The sequence below is a fragment of the Callospermophilus lateralis genome, chromosome 1 (assembly GCF_048772815.1).
Source record: "Callospermophilus lateralis isolate mCalLat2 chromosome 1, mCalLat2.hap1, whole genome shotgun sequence".
NCBI classification, from domain to species: domain Eukaryota; kingdom Metazoa; phylum Chordata; class Mammalia; order Rodentia; family Sciuridae; genus Callospermophilus; species Callospermophilus lateralis.
In genome coordinates, this window is record NC_135305.1 from 154,827,845 (window position 1) to 154,849,681 (window position 21,837).

The 21,837-nt window shown below is 39.3% G+C and overlaps 1 protein-coding gene across 1 annotated transcript in view; it reads left to right on the forward strand.

Annotated features, from left to right (window-relative positions):
* Fbxw8 (F-box and WD repeat domain containing 8) overlaps positions 1-21,837 on the forward strand; it is a 111,026-nt gene that overhangs the window by 57,008 nt on the left and 32,181 nt on the right. Inside the window, exons 6-7 of the mRNA XM_076855167.1 lie at positions 11,200-11,396; positions 14,898-15,104. Coding sequence (XP_076711282.1) covers positions 11,200-11,396; positions 14,898-15,104 — 404 coding nt within the window. The remainder of the gene's footprint in view (positions 1-11,199; positions 11,397-14,897; positions 15,105-21,837) is intronic.

Sequence of the window (21,837 nt, forward strand, 5' to 3'; positions counted from 1 at the left end):
TTGCTCACTATCAACAGAAAAGAGCTTTTTACATTTGCTTAAGAACATCTGTATAAAACCTACAGCTGACAGCAACAACTATTACTACTGCTACTACTTCCTCCTCCTCTTCCTCCTCCTCTTCCTCTTCCTCTTCTTCATCCTCTTCCTCTTCCTTCTCCTCCTCCTCCTCCTCTTCTTCCTCCTTCTCCTCTTCCTCTTCTTTCTGACACAGGGCCTCACTAAGTTGCTTAGAGCCTTACTAACTTGCTAAGGCTGGCCTTGAACTTACAATCCTCCTCTGACTTCATTCTTAATGGTACAAGATGGTGATTTCTTCTTAAATCAGAAATAAAGGCACTTTCATTACTTTTACTCACATAGTAGTGGAGGTTCTAGTTAGTGCAGAAAGGAAAGAAAAAGAAATATAATACTGACAAATAGAAAAGAAGAAGTAAAACATGTCCATGGTTAGAATATCTATTTGTAGAATCCTAAACAATCAACAAAAATGTTACTAGATCTAGAAAGTATGTTTAGCGTGTCATTGAATGTAAGGTCAGTGTCCAGAAATCAGTTGTTTCTCCAAGTTATCAACAAATAGCTAGAAACTGGTTTTGCATCAAAAATATGAGATAATCTTGCTGAGAGAAATAAGGAAAACTCAAATGAAGAGAATTGTCATGACTATGGATTGGAAGATTAACAGTTAAGATGTCATCGTTCACCTAATTGATCTGGAGAGACAGTCTGATCCCAGTCAGAATCCCAGCAGGCTTTTTTCTCCTTCATAGAAATTTATAAACCAGTCCTAAAATTTAAGACTAAAAAGAATTTAAAGTCTAAAAATGTACAGAGCTGAAAACAATTTGAGAAAAGAAGTACAATGTTGAAGGACTCTTCCCCCTCATTTGAAAATCTACTGTAAACCACAGTAATCAGGACAGTGTGTTACTGGCATTGGAAGAGACCTGTACAACAGAGGCACAGAAGAGAGACCCTCCCACTGATGTTTTTATAAATGCAGTAACTCAATAAAGAAATTAATCTTTTCAACAAATGATGTTGGAACAAGTGGGTATATGTATACCTCCCACCCCTAGAATGACGCTCTCCTTCATGCCATATATTAGTTAACTCAAAATGGATTGTAGCCCTAAGTGTAAAATTTGTAAAAGAAACAAAGTAGAAAGTTGCTGTGACCTTAAGCTGGGTAGAGATTTCTTCAGGCACAAAAAGCCAAAATAGAAAAAAAAAAAAGTTAGATTTTATTAAGATTTAAAACCTTTGCTCTTCAGAGACCACTAGGAAAATGAAAAGACAAGCCATTGACAGGCAGACGGTATTTGCAAGACATATCTGCTACATGGCATGTATCATGTAGATATATACACACACATATACACACAGACACACACACATATATATATACACATATGCATGTGTATATGTATATATAAAAACATATGGGGGGTGGCTTTTACAACTTAAGTATAAGCAAACAACCAATTAAAAATGGCAAAAGATTTGAATAGATACTTTACTAAAGAAGATATATGAATAGCCAAGAAGTATATGAAAAGATGCTCAAAATCATTAGTCATTGAACAAGTACAAATTAAAACCACTAGGAAACATCATCACACACTTGCTGTAATGTCTTAAATTAAAAATACTAATAATACCATTGTTTTGGTGACCCAGGAGTAACTGGTATTTCCATTCCTTGCTGGTGGGAATGCAAATCAGGGACAGCACTTTAGAAAATAGTTTGGCATTTTTGTATAAAATTAAAAATAAACTCAATAACTCAACAGTCTCACTGTTATATTTATCCCAGTGAATGAAAACACGCTCACATAACAACTTAAGATACTTGATTATTGATAGAAATTTATCCATGATGTTTCTAAACTGAAAGCAACTCATGTGTATCAGCTGGTGAGTGGATAAATATGTTGTGGTGTAGACACAGTGGAACACTGCTCCATGCAACCGTGTAATGCATTTCAGCAGCATTATGCTATATAAAGAAAAGCTGCTTGCAGGGGAGTACACACTATATAAAATTTCATTTATCTGAAGTCCTCAAAGAAGCAAACCATGACAGCAAACAGTGGGACAGTTGCCAGGGGCTGGGACCAGGGGAAGGGACTCATTACAAAGGGGTATAAGGGAACTTTCTGGGTGACACAGTGTTCTATGTTATGATTGTAGTGGAGCTTACAAGGCTATAGATACTTGATGAAAATGAACAAGTATCTATAGCCTTGTAAGCTCCACTACAACTTAAAGTTGATGGTTTTACTTATTTTTTTTTTGTGGTGCTGGGGATCAAACCCAGGACCTCACTCATGCTAGTTAAGTGCTCTACCATTGAGCTACATCCCCAGCCCACCAGGATGGCTTTCACTTTCTTTTTTTTTTTTTTTTTTTTTTGCATGTAGATTTTACCTCTGCAAAACTGATTTGATTTTTGAAAGGCAAAAAAAAAAGAAGAGTTCTTTTACAAATGTATGATATATGATATGTCAAGATCATTGTAATGTTTTGAGCAACCAATTTAAAAAAAAGAGTTCTTTTAATAACTTTTTGCAGTATAGTTGATGTCACTCATGAAAAGTTAGTCCTTTTTGCCCAGCAAGAAAGGATAGTGTCTGAGCCTGACTTTTGACCTTTCAGCTGAGGACCTGGATTTGTTCATTCTAATTCTTAAATGTTTTAAAAGTATTATGCTACCTTAGTAATGCTGAGTACAACTAGTGCCCAGATTTGAGTTTCTAAATACTAGTGTTTAAATAAAAGGAAACAGAGGTAGGGCAGGTAAGTACAAGGTGGAACACCTTTGTGGGACCAGAAAATAAGGGTTTAAAAAAAAAAAAAATGACGGGGATGGGGCAGTGCAACTAAATTGGGCTACCAATGGCCAAAGCAGAGAAAATGTCAGCAATAAAATATGGTGACAGTAATAGATTATAACCCAAGAGCCCCATCCCAAACATCCAGGGTTCCTGTGGCAAAACCACCAATTTCTTGGGGAAATTTGCATTTGAATCCGAATGCCTGAGTGAGATATTAGAATCTCTGTGGATTCAATGTTCTGATTCTCATTTGCCTTAGGTAACTCAAAACCAATTGCAGTTTGCTATAATCTAAGAATCTTATGTAGAGTTTCTTCATGCTTTTGCTTGAAAGGTATAATTTCAAGATCTTTTCAAGATTTGAATTGGGATTTCTAAAGTTTGCAAATGTCTTGGATTTTCATGGTAAATCTGAGAAGGCCCTTATTTGGCAATGTGACTACGGAAAATGTTTGTAAGCTAGGTATGGAAGGACATGCCTCTAGTCCCAGCTACTCAGAAGGCTGATACAGGAGAATACTTAAGTTGGTGACTTCAAGACTAACCTGGAAACTTGTCAAGAAAAAAAGGGAGGGCCAGGTGGCTCATGCCTGTAATCCCCGCTTTAGGGAGGGTGAGGCAGGTGAATCACAAATTCCAGACTAGTCCTAGCAATTTAGCAAGGCCCTGGGCAACTTAAGGAGGCCCTGTCTTGAAATAAAAAATGAAAGAGCTGGGAATATAACTCAGGGGTAAAGCACCTCTAGGTTTAATCCCCTGCCCTCATAAAAAAAAAAAAAAAAAATGGCTGGGGAAGGCACTGGGGATGGAACTCAGTGGTAGAGTACTTGCCTAGCCATGTGCAAGATGCTGGATTCTATCCTCAGTAAAATATATGTAGAAAGGAAATGTACAAAACGCAAGTTAATATACTTTTACTTCTTAGTGTTAACCCTTCAACTTATTTTTTTTAAACTCTTTTATTATGAAAAATTCAAAACATGCAAAATTGAAGTGAATGTGTGATAAACTCCCATATATCCATTAGGAATCATCATTATTTTGAGATTTTGTTTCTAAATATTGCATAGTGGTGTTACTCAACCACGTGGGTGTTTTTTGATGATATACATACTTTCCTTGTAGAAATAAAATCTATTTTAAAAGGAACAGAGGCTAAGGCTTAATGCACGCTGGCCCTTGGCCATGTCCTGTGCTGGGATGTCTTGCTCCCATTTGGTCCAGGGGAGGTGGGGGCAGTGATGTTTTGGATTCCTTTGGAGTCTAATTCACCTAAACCCATCATCAGTGGGCCATAGGTAGAATTTGAGTTTTATTTTATTTTTTTGTACACCAAAATTAAATGTTGATTCTAAAATGATGTAGATTATGATTGGAAAAAATCCAGTCACTAATGAAATTATTACTTATAAAGTTGTATACACAAATTATAATTTGTTACATAGTATTACTCATAGAAAGAATTAAAATATTACCCAGGAGTACATGGTGAAAAATAAGTCCTCCCTTATTACCCACCACCAAGCAGTCCCCCAGCCCTCTGGACTCCCCAGTCTCTTCCCTGTGACCTCTGCTTTGACCAGTCCCTGGTTCGCTCTGGTGAATAACTTCTACTTTGTTCAAGTGCAAGGCATCCGAGGCTGTGTGTGCAGTGGTGTCTCTTTCATATTATTTGCCTACTCAGTACTTGCCTCTGTAGAAGAGCCAGTCCAGAATCTTTGACTTCTCCATCCATTTTTCCTTTGACTCTTATTGCCACAGTCTCACAGTGTACCATTTGCCTGCTTTGCAGTTTACTGTGTCTTAATTTCTTATTCTTTCTCAGATGTTCTTTCTGTTTTGAACTTGAGAGGTACTAAATATGGAATTCATCCTTCCTTCCTCTTCCTTTGTCATCCCTTTCTGCTTGGTGATCTCATATCTGGTCTCTGCTTTGCTTATGTCCTAACCAGTCCCTTCACTGGTCTTAAGCCCATTCAGATCATAATCTAACATGCAGTTTCTAGAATACTTCCTATTTATTTGTTTGCTATAGGCAGCAGAGTCCAGCCTCAGCACTGTGGTAGCTGTCCTGTCCAGGATAACACTCAGCATCTGGGCAAGAGTGCACTTCATTCAGCTTTTTCCTGTCAAGACCCTCATGGCTTAGCTCTTTTTCATGACTTTGTTTTCTCTGGTATTACTCTCCTATTGGCAGGCCCCTCTTCGATGAGAGCAAAACTTTTTTTGTCCTCTCAAACTTTATACTTCCTTTGTGTCTCTGGCCCACAATTTAAGTGCTGTTGTGAGGAATTGATGAATGGAGAGGTACACATTTAGTTTAACTTTTTAAAAAATTTATTCAAATTTGTTATATATGATAGTAGAATGCAATTCATTTCATATTACACATATAGAGCACAATTTTTCAAGTCACTGATTGTATACAAAATATTTTCACACCATTCGGGTCTTCATACATGTACTTAGGGTACCGATGTCTAACTCATTCCACCATCATTCCTACCCCCTTGCCCCCTCCCTTACCCTCCCTCCCCTTTGCCCAATCTAAAGTTCCTCCATTCCTCTCATGGTCCCCTCCATCGGCATTCTGAGTCAGCATCCTCATATCAAAGAAAAATTCGGCCTTTGGTTTTTTGGGATTGGCTTGCTTCACTTAGCATTATATTCTCCAACTCCATCCATTTACCTGCAAATGCCATGATTTTATTCTCTTTAAATGCTGAGTAATGTTCCATTGTGAATATATACCACAGTTTCCCTATCCATTCATCTACTGAAGGGCGTCTGAGTTGGCTCCACAATTTAACTATTGTGAATTGTGCTGCTTAGTTTCACTTTTTGTTAGAATGCCTTTCCCTTGTTGTAGGATTTCTTTTGACTTCTGCTTAATTTCTTATGGGTAACTGTTACTTACATGGTGGAAATTGAGATTGCCAGCTGTGTTTATAAACATTCAGCTTCATTCGTGTCTCTGAACACAGTTAATTGATCCTGTCTATTTAACTATTATGAAACTGAAACCAAACTTCAGGTGTAAGCTCACGAAGAGGAACTCAAAACTAAAATGAGTTCTAATCAAGAAGGCACCAAACGGCACAAGACAAGCTGTAGTTCAAGAAGTGACCAGCATTTGACTTTTTAAACTGTTAACTTGTTTTAAATTTTATGGTGCATGGAAAAGATCAAAGGGGAGGGGCAATACCAATTGTGTTTTTTTCCAAAACCAGTTCAGCGGTTATTTACCTTTCAAGCAATTAACATAATTACCATTATGCTAAAAAGTAATTTTGGAAAGTTGTGCCCTGAGCTCTTATGGCTCCACCGGGACAGTTTTAGTTGGGACTTATCTTTTTGATGGAAGCCTAATTGCAGTTTTGGCTTTGTGCACACAAACAGAAGCAGCTAATTGTTTAGGCAAATAGCAGATTAATTTAAATATGCATCCCTAATAAAACAAAAATGGTATCCATTATGGTCCTTGTTCCCATGACGAGGAATATAAATACTCTGTGCAAGTACCATTAGGCAGAGGTCTTAAGGATTGTCAACATTATTTCACAGTGGTAGCACTTTCCAGATACCTAGTAATCTTTACAAAAGCTAACATAAATCAGTTTAAACTCATTTAGATCCCATTTCCACTATATGCAGTTTCATTACCACACTCTGGCTGGCCTCCTCTGGGAGGTGGGAGGGGCATGCTGCAAACTGGCATGGGTGCCCGTCCACAGCTGCTGAGCAGCTTTATGTCTCCTCCAAAAGCCGCCCTCATTACTCATGTCATCATTAATGGCTGTTGCTAGTCTAGGGCCACTGGAGTTCCTTCCGTCAGGTCTTCTTTCCTTTCCATCAAGGTGGAGAGTCCTGAGCTCAGGAAGCAGGTGGGGCTGCCAGACCCTGCCCCCACCTAATTTGGGGGGCCTTGGTCTGTCCTCATTATCTTCTTTCAGAGTCTTAGAAAGACCCAGTTTCCTTTGTCTGCATCCTTTCATATTTCTTGGGAGGAGAGCAGTACCATTCATCCCAGCACCACATCAGATTTCAACGTAAAACGACACCTGCTCCACCTTCTAGTCTGATGTGAGGCAAAATGGGGGTCATCAACTTTGACTCTTAAGGCTTATGCCTGGCAGATCATGGCTGGTGCAGGAAATGGTAACTGAGACCTGCTTCTTAAATCACCAAGAAGCTGCTTAGAACCTCCCTTTGCCTTTGCTGAGGATTTTTCTTGTTTTCCTTTGGTGTAATATGCAGGGTGGGTGTGGTGGACACCTTTGGGGTGTCTCCTTGCTTTGAAGTCCCTTTGCATCCCCCTCTAGAGGAAGGCAGGAATGTAGGATTTGAGTTGCCTTTTGGCCTCAGCTGATTGGACAAGGGATGGGGAAACCTTTCATGGACTCGGACTCAGACTTGTGGGCTCGGAGTAGAAGACCTTGTGGAATGGGGACAGCCACTATTCTTCATCTACTCAGGGACAAGAGAAAGCTGGATTGTGCAGAGAGAAAAAATGAAACTGTCAGAATTGAAGACAAGCTCTGCCTTGTTTCCAGTGTCTTCCTTGTTCTGGTTCTGATCTCTTGCATTTTCTACCCTTGGACTATATGACAGCTGTTCCTTTTTGGGCTGTTTTCCTGATGTGTTTAAGCCAATTTCACTGGATTCTGTTTCTTAAAACCAAATGCTCCCTTACTGAAACATGAGACAAACATCCAGCAAGCCTTCACTGATGTTAGGCCCTGTTCAGCACTCAGAATTCACTGCTGTGGGGAGCAGAGAAGGACACAACTCTGCCACTTTTATAAATCCACACGATGTCCAAAGCCAAGTCTCTTAATTGCTGCATCTGCAGTATGAGAAAACTTGGTCTTTTGAATGAATCTATATCAGATTTTGTTTAAAACAGACCTATTTGAAAAGCAGATTTCTTTGGCTCTGAGAGGCATTGACTAGTTCTTCCTTAGTCATGCAGTGAATGTGGACCTAGTTCAACTTGAAGTCTTTGGAAAAGTTAGCCACTCCATTTTTGGGGACCTGAAAATGGAGTGATACTGTGATAGAAGGTTAAACTTTATGTTGTGTTTAATTTTACATTTTAGTAACTAAAATGTTTGTTTTCTTCTAGTATGTGTTTTGTGAGAATAGGGATCACATTCTTCTAATCTTTTTTAAATATATTTTTTAGTTGTTGATGGACTTTTTATTTTCACTTATTTGTACATGGTGCTGAGAATCGAACCTAGTGCCTCATACATGCTAAGCAAGCACTCTACCACTGAGCCACAACCCCAACCCTGCATTCTTCTAATCTTTATGTGCTCCCAGGTGAGGTACTTTGTAGATGCCACTAGAAAGTCAGTTGTATGCAATCAGGGACTTTTTTGTTTTATCTGATTCACTACAGCATTCCCAGTGCCTACAGCAGTGCATGGGCACCAAGCAGGGGCTCAATAAATATTTGTTGAATGCATTATTACATTAATTCCTCTTTGATTATCAACATGGATGATGATCAACTACAGTATTATAGAATATTTTTATAATTCAAGTATTCACAGTTCAAGTCTGTGAAGTTTTGAGGTTGTAAAAGTAGCCATGATTAACTACTAATAAGTTGACCATTTATAATATTAGCCTTCATTCGAACATCCCTCTCTGTCGGTTGCTGTGCCCATTCTTGCAGCTGTGCTTTTGGGTCACATACCCAGCTACACAGTTCAGAGGGAAATTGCAAACCTTGCAGAAGCTGCAGGATTTTATAATGTTGATGTAAGTAGAAGAACACCAGAAGTGGTGATTTTGTGGGTAAAAAGAAATGGCTCTTTTTCTTATTATTTAAATCTGTCTAAATGATAATTGCCTGCTTATGCAAAAATAACAGTGTATGCAAGGCTTATCACATAATGCAGAAATAAAAAGTATGCCAGGAGCACAATGGCTGGGAGGGGAGAAATGCAAGCATATTGCTGTCAAGTTCTCCACTTTGTGAGGTGCAAATACCCTTGAAGGGAGACTGTGCTTAGTCAGTCATGCATCTTAAAATGCTAAAGTAATAAATAAAATAATACAGTGAAGAATTTTGACTCATAAGCCAACAAAGGAATCAAAATAATATCAATGCAAACTCAACCCAAACAATCAAAAGAGAGAGTGGGTGGGGGAAGGTAGCAAAGAACAGATAGGACAAACAAAAAACAAATAGCAAAGTGGTAGATTAAGCCCAACCTCATCATAATCACATTAAGTATACTAAATAATCTAAATACCCCAGCTAACAGCAAGACTATTTACTGTCTATAAGAAACCCACTTTGAAGACATGAGGCAGAGTAAAAAGGTGAAGATCCAGCTACCAACAGTAACCAGAAGAAAGCTGGAGTGGTTTTGGCAAGTACAGAAAAAGTGGATTTCACAGAAAAAATTATAACCAGGGATACAGAGGGGTATTGCTTTATCATAAAGGGTCAGTTCTTCAAAAAGCAATACCAGTCCTAATGCTTAGGCATTAAAAGGGATGTTGGAGAACTGTATGGCCATTAAATTCATGGAGCCCTGGAATATATTTTTATCTAAAAAGGTCCTTTTTTTTGTTTTTTTAAGAATTTTTTTTTACAATACCTTTATTCTATGTATTTACTTTTATGTAGTGCTGAGGATTGAACCCAAGGCCTCACACATGCTAGGCAAGTGCTCTACTACTGATCCCCAGCCCCAGCCCTAAAAAGGTCCTTATCCGGGTGCAATGTCAAATGCCTGTAAGCCTAGTAGCTTGGAAGGCTGAGGCAGGAGGATCATAAGTTCAAAGCCAGCCTCAGCAACTTACAAGGCCCTAAGCAATTCAATGAGACCCTGTCTCTAATAAAATATTAAAAAGGGGTGTGGATATGGCTGGCTGTTTAAGCACCCCTGGGTTCAATCCCTGGTACCAAAATAAATTTAAAAAACCCAAAAAAGTCCTTCTCAAGATAGCTCTGTGAAACTCAACTTTGGGGGGTGAGGTGTATTTTATTGCATCTAGTTCTTTCAGTTTGTTGGAAAAATGATGCCAACAAAACCAAAATACTTAATCAATAGTGAAAAATGTGTTTATAGATAAACTCCATGTGTGCTTAGAGTGAGCTGTGGCTCAACAGCCTCCATGCTTGGCAGAACGGGGTGAGTTTGTTGGTGTATGGCAGTTACTCAGCACGCTCCTTGTTATTTCATGCACTTGTAAACATAACCACTCATCCTGCACCTCTCTCGCTGAATTTCAGCTTAGCTTCTGTTTCTTCTCTTACGCAAAATGAGTTCTTGATGTGCCTCCCTGAGAGGAGACAAGGAGTCTGGACCCTTGAAAGCTCCATGCAAGTAGCAGCTTTTATTTCTCTTGACTGTTGGTGGCAATGTCTCAAAACACATACAGACACATGCAGTGCAGAGCATTTGCGAGAGCCCCCTGTGAAGACAGCACTTCCTGGACTGGGAGAGCCCATCTCCTATCTAATGGGCAAACTATGGGCATTTCCTGTGGCACAGCTTTTCCCTCTGAGTCAGAATGGAGAGAATTTGGCAAAATATTCATCAGGGGAATGCGTCGTTCCGTGGAGCCTTTCGGGATCTGCATCTCCTTAGAGAGCACACTGTCTTATATTCTAACGCTGAGCTTGAGGAAAGCTGTGCTTTTGTGTGCTCACCTGCTTAGGCTACTGACAGTTTGAAAGTCTTGCAAAGTGGCCCAGATGTATTACTTTATTTTAACTTTATGTGAGCTGAATGATAGTTTACAGTAAGAACCTAAAATTCAAGGCGTTTATAGTTCAGAGACCAAATTCAAGGCAAGAGCAAAGGGTGATGGGAAGATAGATTGGAAAGAGAAAAAAATGAAGAGCTTTATTCTAGGCGATAGGAAGTTACAGGAAATGGGACTGGATTTGTGGATGAGCAATAGAAAGGAAATTAGCATTATTGGTAGAATAAATACACTTACAGCAGGCACTATAGGATGCATACAAATTGGAGATAACTAGAATGGCCCGTCCTCAGCATTTTACACAGTTGGTCTCCTAAGCCCAGCAGTCCTGTGCAGTAAGTAATGTTACCTTTAGTTTTACAGGTGGAGAAAGAGACTCACAACTATGGAGTAACTCCTCCAAGTCTTACAGTTAGCAAGTAGTGGAGCTGGATTCATCCAAATAGCTGTAGACTCTGTTATGTCCATGCAATTATTTCTTGTTGAATTTTGAAAAATAAAATGATTGCATGATTCTTTTTTTTTCTTTTTTTTTTATTGATTGTTCAAAACGATTGCATGATTCTTATAAGATCATACATACTAAGTGAATTTAAAGTTGTTACCTGCATGGTTTCTTCCTACCTAGGATTTCTTAATATTTGGGACTTGAGGACTGGGAAGTATCCTATTCATCATTTTGAGCATGATGCAAGAATACAGGCGCTGGCCCTCAGCAAGGACGATGCCACAGTTGCCACAGCTTCCGCTTTTGATGTTGTGATGTTGTATCCCAATGAAGAGGGGTACTGGCAGATTGCTGCAGAATTTGAAGTTCAGAAACTGGTAAGCCTTTATTCTGGTGAACTTGTTTTCTCTTCTTGGAATCTCTGGGTCTACTATAAACAAATAGGATGGTGGCAGCTCCTGTTCACCTGGGGCTTCCTATGGGCTCCTATTTCCATAAATCTCATGTCAGCCTGCAAAATAGTTGGTATTATCCTCTCCATTTACCCAGAATCCAGGAGAGGCTTAAGGTGAATTGCCTAGCCCCAGATCTAAGAAGTTGTGGTTTAAATCTCAGAGCTGGGCCGCCTGGATCAGTGGTAGCACACTTGTCTAGCCTGTGGGAGGCCCTGAATTTGATCCAGTACTGCAGAAAGAAAACCCAAAATATGCCAACCTCAGGACTGATTTCAGGGCCAGAGTTTCTCATCACTGTGGTCCTCACCCTCCTCTAGACTAAAATGGTAGACTTCTGCTCACCCCTGGAAGTCTGAGATCAGTTTCTGGCTGAATGCGGAAGTGAAAATGAGTTCAACAGTGCTGTCCAGGTCCATATGGAAGGAAGGTTTTCATCCTACACTTTCTTTGTCCTAAGGTTGTCAAACCTGGGATTAAGAGCAACTCTTGAGTGAAAATAGATTTGAGTCAGTGTTAATTGGATAGCCATGTTCCAGGATGTCACATATGAAGCTGAGCCAGCTAAGGAATCTTTACATAGAGCTTATTTCAGAGTGCAGTTGTATGAGAATCTGATTTTGTATGGAGATGATTTTTGTTGGAAGGAAGTATCCGTGCTGAATTTGGATTTAATGTAAACAAACTGGATTTTGGCACTAATTGGGAGAGTGCACAGAAAAGGGTACATTGAATAATGAATTGATGGCCTAACCTAGAACCAGCCCTTAATCTTTCTCAATTTTCTCTCTGGTAGAAATCTTGTTAAATTTGAATAACTTAAAAGCCAAGGCATTAATATTTCACTTCCTCGGACTTCTTGTCCCTTCAAGGGTTAATGTCCCTGAGCTCAATATCTGGTACCAGCCCCCCACCCACCCAAAAAAGGATTAGGTCTCTGCAGTTTGGAGTAGTATTCCCTGCAAACTGCCTGATGCTGTCATCTTATCTTTGGGGTTTTATTTAAAAAAATGAAAGTATAATATCTTTCTTTATTATGTAAACTACCACAGTGCTTATTATTTTGTCTCTGACTGAAGGACACTATAGACCAGCAATAATTATATGAACTAAGATGATTATTTAAGATTCAAGCCAGGCACAGTGGCACATACCTGTAATCCCAGTGGCTTGGGAGGCTGGGGCAAGAGGATCCTAAGCTCAAAGCCAGTCTCAGCAACTTAGCAAGGCCATAAGCAACTTAATGAGACCCTATTTCTAAATAAAAAATAAAATGGGCTGGGGATGTGACTTGTTGGTTAAGCGCCTCTGGATTCAATTCCTGATTTAAAAAAAAAAAATGCGAATCCCCCTATAAGGTATAAATCCTGCCTTGGCAATAAGGTGTCCTGGCATAGACTGGAAGCTTTTTGAAGTACTTTACAGCTCCCAGAAAATGGCACAACCACTGTCAATCTGAGCTTTTTGGTCTGTCAAAAATCCAGCGACAAGATGAAGTTAAATGGCTGGACTTGGAATGTCCACTTTAGGAAAATGAGGAATGAGTTTTAGAAAAGAGATGAAGCATTGTTGGAGGTGTGTGTTATAATACATTTTTATGTCTATTTCTTACTCTGGGTAAGGAGGTGCCACAGGATGTGCTGGGTATCCCTAGAAAAAGTACTCCCCAGCCCAGAAAGCTGAACGTTTTCTTTTTCCCCAGACATGCTTCCTGAATAGTATTGGCAGTGTTCCCAGGTTTGCAGTGTTAGCCTGGAGCATCCGTCCTTTGTGATGGACCCATGGCTCAGGGTGTTGGGCTGCTACTTACATGGTTGAGCCCAAGGATTAGTAGAGTGACCCGGATGTTTACTGTCTTTCAAGCTCCTCTGGACAGTCTTCAGAATTCAGGATTTTGAACTCATTTGGCATGCTGTCAGGGCAGTGCTGTTCTTTTATACCGTGGATTTTCATAATTACACAGTGTGTCTCACCTTCAGCACTCATGCTCTCATAATTTATTCGAGGAGGGAAAACTTGGTGTGAACTGCACTAGAAAGAAATGTGCCCCTCAAGAATAGAAGAAAGCAAATAATTTTTGAAAGGTTCCTCATCCCGTGCAAATTAGAGAAGGCGCTAGCACTAGTGTAGTCTAGTGTAGTCTAGTGTAGTCTGGAGTACTGAAGTGCTGGCTTCCTACCCCTAGATGGCCAAATGGAATCATTTGGAATCATTGCCTGACATGGAAACTGGGTGATAGCAGTTAACTCAGATAATCTTTTTTAACCTTTTTGTAACATATTTATGGCATTTACACAAATTTGTTAAAATATGGTTTTGTTAATTTTGCACTGAATGAATTTATTTTCTTAGTTTCTTGTACAAAAATAAAAATATATTTTGTTTTGTTTCAAATAGCTACTATACCCTCACAGTTCAGAATTTAAAAGACACATTGGGAAACACTAACAGTGGGCAATCCCCTTGGCACCTAGTCTCACAGCCCTAGTCTCACAGCCCATTTCCCTCCCTGAAGGAAAGCATTGTGGGAAGGTTCATGCATTGTATACCTCTCTGTCCCGTCTTTTATACACATTAGCACACTAGAAATCCTCTTACCTTGCTTGCATCCTTACTTTCTCCTTCAAATTTATCTTGGAGGTATCCCATTTGTATCAGTTTATAAAAAATATCTTCATGCTTTCTTCTGTGACTGCATGGTATCTCAATATATAGATGTATTTTAAGTTATTAGTCTTTTGGTAGTGAATGTTGAAACTTTTCCAGTTTTTAGCTATGACAAAATAGCACTGCAATGAATAACATTGCCCACAATTGTTTTGCATATGGGTTTATTTACAAGTACATTCTCAGAAGTGGAATTGCTGGGTGTGAGAGTGTGTTCATTTGACATTTTGGAAGAATTCTCAGATTTCCTTTGATGAGCTGGACCAGATTTTATCCCCACCAATAGCAAGTGGTAACCATAAACATGAGTGTCCCAACCCAATGTGTTCTCAGACTTACTGATCTTCACTGATATGACAGGTGAAAAATGAGTTTTCAATGAGTTTTCACTCTGTGTTTTACTTTTCAGGGGTGTATTTGTGTATCTTTCACTATGAACATCATTTCATTTGAGCAAAAACTGTTTGTGGGGCTGAGTGGTAGAGCATTGGCTTAGCACATGTGAGGCACTGGGTTCCATCCTCAGCACCACATAAAAGTAAATAAATAAATAAATGAATGAATGAATGAATAAATAAATGGGTCCATCTACAACTAAAAAATATTTTTTAAAAAACGGGGTTTCATTTCTGTAAACAATCCCTTTGCTTGTCTTTTTCTGTAGGGTTGCTGGTCTTCTTACTGATGTATAGAAGTAATTTGCTATTTTTGACCATGTTGAGGACATTGTAGGACTAAACAACTCTTATCCTTTAACAGGTTGACTACCTTGAAATAGTTCCAGATACTGGAAGGTACCCTGTGGCAGTGGCCACTGCTGGAGACCTGGTATACCTGCTAAAAGCTGAAGACTCAGCCAGAACCCTCCATTATGTCTACGGCCAGCCTGTCACATGTTTAGATGTCTCAGCCAACCAGGTGGCTTTTGGCGTAAAGAGTCTGGGATGGGTGTATGAAGGAAACAAGGTACAGAAAGATGCACGATTAACAAAAAGCAAGACAGACTTTATTTTTCATAAAGCAATTAAAAATTAAAGCTGATCTTATTTCTTTTCAGATGTATTAGGGCAATATATCCGCTTAGGAAAAAAATTCAAGCACTTCCAAAGATACAAAGTGAAAAGTGATTATTTCCTTTCTTTTTCCTTTTTTCAACCCCACTGCACTGAAGAAACCATTAGTAATTTTTTATATTCTTATAGTGAAGTTTAATTCATAGATAGGTACATTTGCTTACTAAAAACATATCTGTAGGAATGAGATCATAGTATTGATAATATTCATGCTATTCTGTATCCCGTGTTTTCACTCATTACCATGCCTCAGAGAGCATTTCATGTTCCAGTATACTAGGCTCTCTTACCCAGATCCAGTGTGTGTTCACGGTCCACAGGCTGCTTAGCCTTTCCCTTGCTTTCATTGTTTTGGCTGTCACTGGCAATGCTGCACAGCATGTTGCAACTTGAAAACAATCCTGTGTGGTGTATCTGTAGGATGTGCATTGAGATGTAGACGGACATTGCCAAATTGCACTCTAGAAAGGTTGCATCAAAATTTACATTCTCACCAACAGGTTATCAAACTACCTTCTGGTGCTCTTTGAGTGAGACGCAGGGAGATACATTTTTAGTTGAAATTCTTTGAATGATGACTAAATTTCATTATTCCATTGTTTTTTACTATTCTGACTGTAGACCAAGCTGATTTATAGAACTCTGCTTTTGTGGGATCGGGGAGAAAGAAATGAAGTTTTTGTTTGGTTTTGTGTTTCTTCCAATTTGTCTGCTCCCATCACAGCTGGCAGTTGGTAGGATTCCTGGGAAGGAACATCTGAAGCCAAGGACTCCTTTGGCAGCGGACTTCTCCTAAGGAAGGAGACTCCTTTCCACATTGCAGTATGTGAATACAGAAAGAACGAGGTTCTGTACATGCACAGCTCCGTTCTCTCGCCTACTACCTCGTGTGACTTTGGGCAGGTTGCTTACCCTCTTTATGCTGGTTTCCTTATTTATAAAATGGAGTTCCATTGTTGCAGGACTAAATGAAAAGATACATGTGAAGCTTTTAAGCAGTAATCCCTAGCATAAGAGAGTTAATCATCCCTCCGTGCTGACTAGTTATTTTTACCACTCAGTTGGACTCTGGTCTCTGGTGGTGATTTTCACATCCTTTGTATTTGACCTGTAAGGTCATTTATGTACGTGCCCCTATTTTTACAGCTTAGTCAGTACTCAAGAATTGAAGCATCTTGAATTCTAATCACATATTCTTCACTCCAGAAGACTGAGAAAATATGTGTGGCATACTGAAATCTCTGTGAGGAGGCTGCCCTCGGTGCTGGGGTCAGCCTGTTGGGCTGGAGCAGATCTGATGCACTGTGGCTGGGAAGTCTGTAGTGCCAAAACTCCTGAGTTTCGTCTTCCTCTGAAGAGGGAAGGAGCAAGAATTGGAGTTCTAAGGCAGTTTCCTTTTTTAATCTCTGGACTTTATTTTCTGATCCTGGTAAGCTCACTTATTGAGAAAGAGACTGTTTTAAAATTTTTCATATATATTTTTGAAAGGCCTTTTTTATATTGTTAAAATTGTGATACTGGGGATCAAACCAAGGGCCTCATACATGCTAGGTGAGAGTTCTATCACTGAGCTATACCCCTAACCCAATTTTTTCATATTTTCAATCCAGTTTAATTTGTGTGTGTGTGTGTGTGTGTGGTGCTGGGAATGGAACCCATGGCTTCCCACATGCTAAGCATGGACTGACTATACCCCCAACCCCTTTTCAAACTTTTAATAAATTTTTCATCCAGCAGGTCCTATTGAATGGATTTTTTACTATAAAGAGAGAATTGTAGTGGATAGATTTGAGAAACTCAATGTTAAAGGGATAGTTCAGCATAAAATTGGACTGGAAGGATTCCCCTCCTTTTCTTTTCAGTGCTGGGGATCAGACCCCAGGCCTCGTGGGTACTAGGCACAGTGTCTGAGCTATATTCACATCTCTGGAAGGATCCTTTAGCTGCAGATGTAAGCAGGTGTTTTTTGTTGTTGTTGTTGTTTTTATTTTTGTTTTTGATGACTCTCAAAATTTTCAGCCTATTTAAAATCATTAATTATGAGATCAGTTGGCTAATACATTAATTTTAATAAAATTCATGTTTAAAATTATATAGTCTCTCCGGGCTGGGGATGTGGCTCAAGTGGTAGCGCATTCACCTGGCATGTGGGAGGCACTGGGTTCGATCCTCAGCACCACATGAAAATAAAATAAAGATATTGGTTCCACCTAAAAAACTAAAAAAATAAAATACAATTATGTAGTCTCTCAAATAAATAACTTTTTTTAAAAATTAGAGCTTTATAATTACATATAATAGTTGGGTTCAACCTGACAAACTCATGCATGCATGAAAATTGATTTCAATTCATTATCTTTCCTCTTTTTCCCTCCTATCCTCCTTTTCAAATAACTTACTACCTGATATTTTTCATTGTTGTTTTAAAATTAGGAGTGGCAGAAAGTTTTTGTACAGAATGTTTTAAAATATCAACTGGAAGACTGTCAGTAGCATTTAGTCATCCAAATGTTTTGTGAGCATGACACCAAACTCCAGATCCTTGCGTGAGTGATTGGCTGATAAGAGTTTTGTGTTGAGATGAGTCTCCAACATAATTGCCACCCGTTCCAGAGTAAGATGGATGCAAAGCTTCCTCTATATCACTTTCCATCTGCTTGACTCCAATAGATATTCTGCTTCCTCAGAAAAAAACTTATATTTTTTAAGCATTGTGGGGTACAGTTTCCATGTGAGTTAAGCCATGTAATAGGTGGCTCTGTGAAATTTTAGTGTCATCCTGCTATTCTATAATGTAATGTCATAATTCCCAAATAGTCTCATGTGTAAGGCTCAGAGTCGTTTTGCTTGTGACTACCATGTTTTGGCTATGTCTGTGCTTCTGCCTGGCAACATGAGTTGGGCACATTTTATGAGGTTGGTGAGAGACAATTAGCAGTGGAGTTTGCCTGGAGCCATGGATACACTGGGGTTTGTGTCTGTGCCTCTGGCCTGTATATCTAGGATTCACATGAATGCTTTGTGAGAACAGAGGGTTTAGTTTATCTTTGTTTGTACCTGATACAGAACTGGGGTTTAGCTGTAGTGCATTATTGATTATAACTGTGATAAAAGTAGATAGTAAAAGCAAATGCTGAAATAAAATTTTAGCCAAGAACCTAGCTCTCCCTAACTGTAGAAGTACTCCAGAGGTGGTGGGAACTGTTAGGTAGAAAATGTCCTTGCACCATATGCTGACCACATTAGCATGTTATAGGCACCACAGCTGCATGAGCATCGAGTAATAATGGTTCAGACCTACCCAGTCATGTATGCTACTGGCCAGTCTGTTGTGTATGCATCATAATACTCACTGAGCACCAGTGTGTTCCTGGCATTGGAGTGTTAAAACAGCATTACACACAGATTTTCACAAACTGGTACTTGTCAAACAACCAAGCAAGCTCTGCTAATAAACAAAAGTTTTCTAAGGAAAAGAAACAAAGTAATTTAGCAAAAGCTTGTCTGCTTAATCTCTAGAGAAAGACTTGTGAGTCTAGCTGGGTTTTGGTCCTCTCCAGCTCAGTGGAAAAGGCTGAATTAGTGCTCTGCAGTCTGGGTTTGCCCTTGGGGCAGGAGTTCCCACACTTGGGTTTCAGGGGTCAGAATTAAGCGGCCACACTTGGGTTTGCCAGCATTTTCTTTGGCTACATAAAGTCATAGATAAAAATGGCTGTTATTTTTGCCCTTTCTTTAAATATCAGATTTTTAAATGTCTTTTTTAAAAAGTAAGTGATGCAACCTTCTGATTCAGAAACCAGAAGACAGGAGGGGAAGGGTGTGCTATGGGCAGGCTCCTTCCTGCTGCTTTCAGCCTGCTTCCCAGTTTCTCTTCCTGGAGCCAGATCACTGCTGGCAGCTCCTCGTGTATCCTTACAGAGGTGGTTCATGTACTCCTGGGTACTCTACTCTGCGTGAACTCTCTCTTTTAAAAAATGTGAATGGTAAAAATACTGTATGTTTGTTTTGCACCTTGCTTTTCCTTGTACCCCGTCTCTGGAGATAATAAAGAACTGTATTTTACTGCATCATCATCATCACAGATTTTATGCCAAAATTTTTTTTCCAAAGAAGTGATATGTGACCATTATGTAAAGCTTTAAAAAAAACTGTGATATATTTTTTAAAAAATATATTTTAAATGTTGATGAACCTTTATTTTATTCATTTATTTATATGCAGTGTTGAGAATCCACCCCAGTGCCTCACATATGCTAGGCAAATGCTCTGCCACTGAGCCACAACCCCAGCCCTGTGATGATATTACTTTAAAATCATTTATTACTAAATTGTCTTTGGTACAAGATTAGGATGCAAGGAATACCTGTAAATATGCTTTAATGTAGTGGCAACGATTGATTATGCAGTGAAACACGGAACTTCCTAGTGTTCTTTTCTTTGTTGCGGGGGAACATCATAGTATTGCACCTTATGGAGGTGCCTTGGTGAATCTGGCTAGCTCCACTTTGGTGAATGTTTGATTGTTCCCAGTCTTTTGTATTGCAGGCAACACTTGGTCTACATGAATGCATTTGCAGGATTAATTCCTCAGAGGAGACTGGCTTGGTCAAAGGGATGTGTGCCTTGGTAATTCTGACAGCTGTTACCCTCCACAGAAGTTATATATTGGAGACTGGTGGGTAGCAATGCATCCCATTCCCCTGGCAGTTCCTTGATACCTTTCCTCCTTTTGGCTTCATAGAAGGATCACAATAATATGAGGCCAGGAAGGATGTGCTGAGATGTGACTTGTCTTGTCCTTTGTGTAATTATTTTGCAGCTCTGTTTTTTAGAGGAATGACTAGACCACCTGGCTTCACCTGGAATCAGTGCAGCAGGTTTGACAGTCCTGTCAGGCTGCTCTTACAGTGGGAAAAGCTACACTCTGATGCATGTCCCTTGCTGGCGTATTCAGTGTATTTGAGGGAGTCTATGATTCTTTTAAGATGGTAATCTCTCCCCTATAAATCGAGGTTGGACATTTGGGTCTTTGGTCCCCTTCCAGCACCCACATTCCTGGATTCTTTGGTTGGTGATTAAGTGGTTTCAACTTTTCCTGTTCCCTGTGGCATAGTACTGAACTCATCTACTGCTGGAGGATCCTGAGTAGTTCAGGGCTTCTGAAATGGGTTGTGAAGTCCATTGCTTCTGTTTCTTCTCTAAGGGTCATGTTGATGCTGGCAAGAATGGTTGGACAGGAAACTGGTATTTATCATCAGTTCCTGTGTCTTGTAAGTAAGTGGTATTGTTGAAAAGTACTGCTTGAAAGTCTTTTACTTTTAGGCAAAAATAGTTGTTGTTGTTTTTTTCATTTTTTATTGGTGCATTATACTTGCATATATTGATGGAATTTGTTATTACACATTTGTATATGTGCACAATATGACAATATAATTTGATCACTGTCACTCTTTAGCCCTGTCCCCTCCTTCCCTGATAGTGTTTTTTAAATATATTTTTTAAAATTGTTGATGAAGCTCTTTACTTTATTCATTTATTTATATGTGGTACTGAGAATCAAACCCAATGCTGTACACATGCTAGGCAAGTGCTCTTCCATTGAGCCCCAGCCCCAGCCCGATAGTTAAGTTTTGAAGTTGCCTTCTTGGATTCTCAGACTTCAGTGTATAAATGACCTTAAAGGTAGCTGTTGCTGAGTGGCATGTGATTGTAAAAGAAAACTAATGTAACAGTAGTTAACTCTTGCTCCATCTCTTCGTCATGCTGCATTGCAAAGAGCATTGTGAACACTGTTGTACCCAAACATCCCTTTAAATTTTTTTTTTTTGTGTGTGTGTGTGTCTCATAGTTACTGAATCTGTCAAAAATACTTTCATTTATGAAACCATATTTATGATAGCATATCATCTTTATTAATTCTTTTGTTGCCTGAATTAAATTTTGCTCTCAGAGGTAGAGGGTTAGAAGAGAGAATTGCTTCCTTGAAGAGCATTATGTTGACGATGAGTCTCATGCCTCATAAAGGCAAAGCGAGATCCACTTAGGGCTCTTAGCATCATTCTATGTATTTGGACGTATTTTCTAATTTAGTTCTGAAGTACTTGGCATTTGATGGCAGATTGTATTAAGCAGCACGTGGCATGCATCCTAATCAGGAAAATGTGAGTGAAGTCATCCAGAAGGCTGGACTGTGTTTGACAAGGACGCTTGCTTGGCGCTGCTGCCTCAGCTTACATCACACTGGAAAATAATTGCTAACGTCTCTTATGATAATCATTCCCCATCCACGGACATGAAGGACCCCAGATTGGTTGCCTGCACTAGTCATGAGTTGAAATGTTTGTCTGGGAAGCCTTTGGAGTCCGAAGCACAGTGCTCAGGTTGTGGCCTTGTTCTCTCAAACCTACTCCAGAGTAGGAGAGTCATCTTGTCTTTTGTTCAAGATTCCATTCCAGAGGAGAATAAAAATGGTATTTTACAAGCAGGATGAATAGTTATAAAGTTGAAAGTTCATAAAATGAATATCTTATTTAAATTTTATTACTCACTTTAAACCTTTAAAACTCTATTTTCTTCTTGAAGAAGTTTAGAAAAATAGCTCATGGAGACCATGAGTGATACAATCA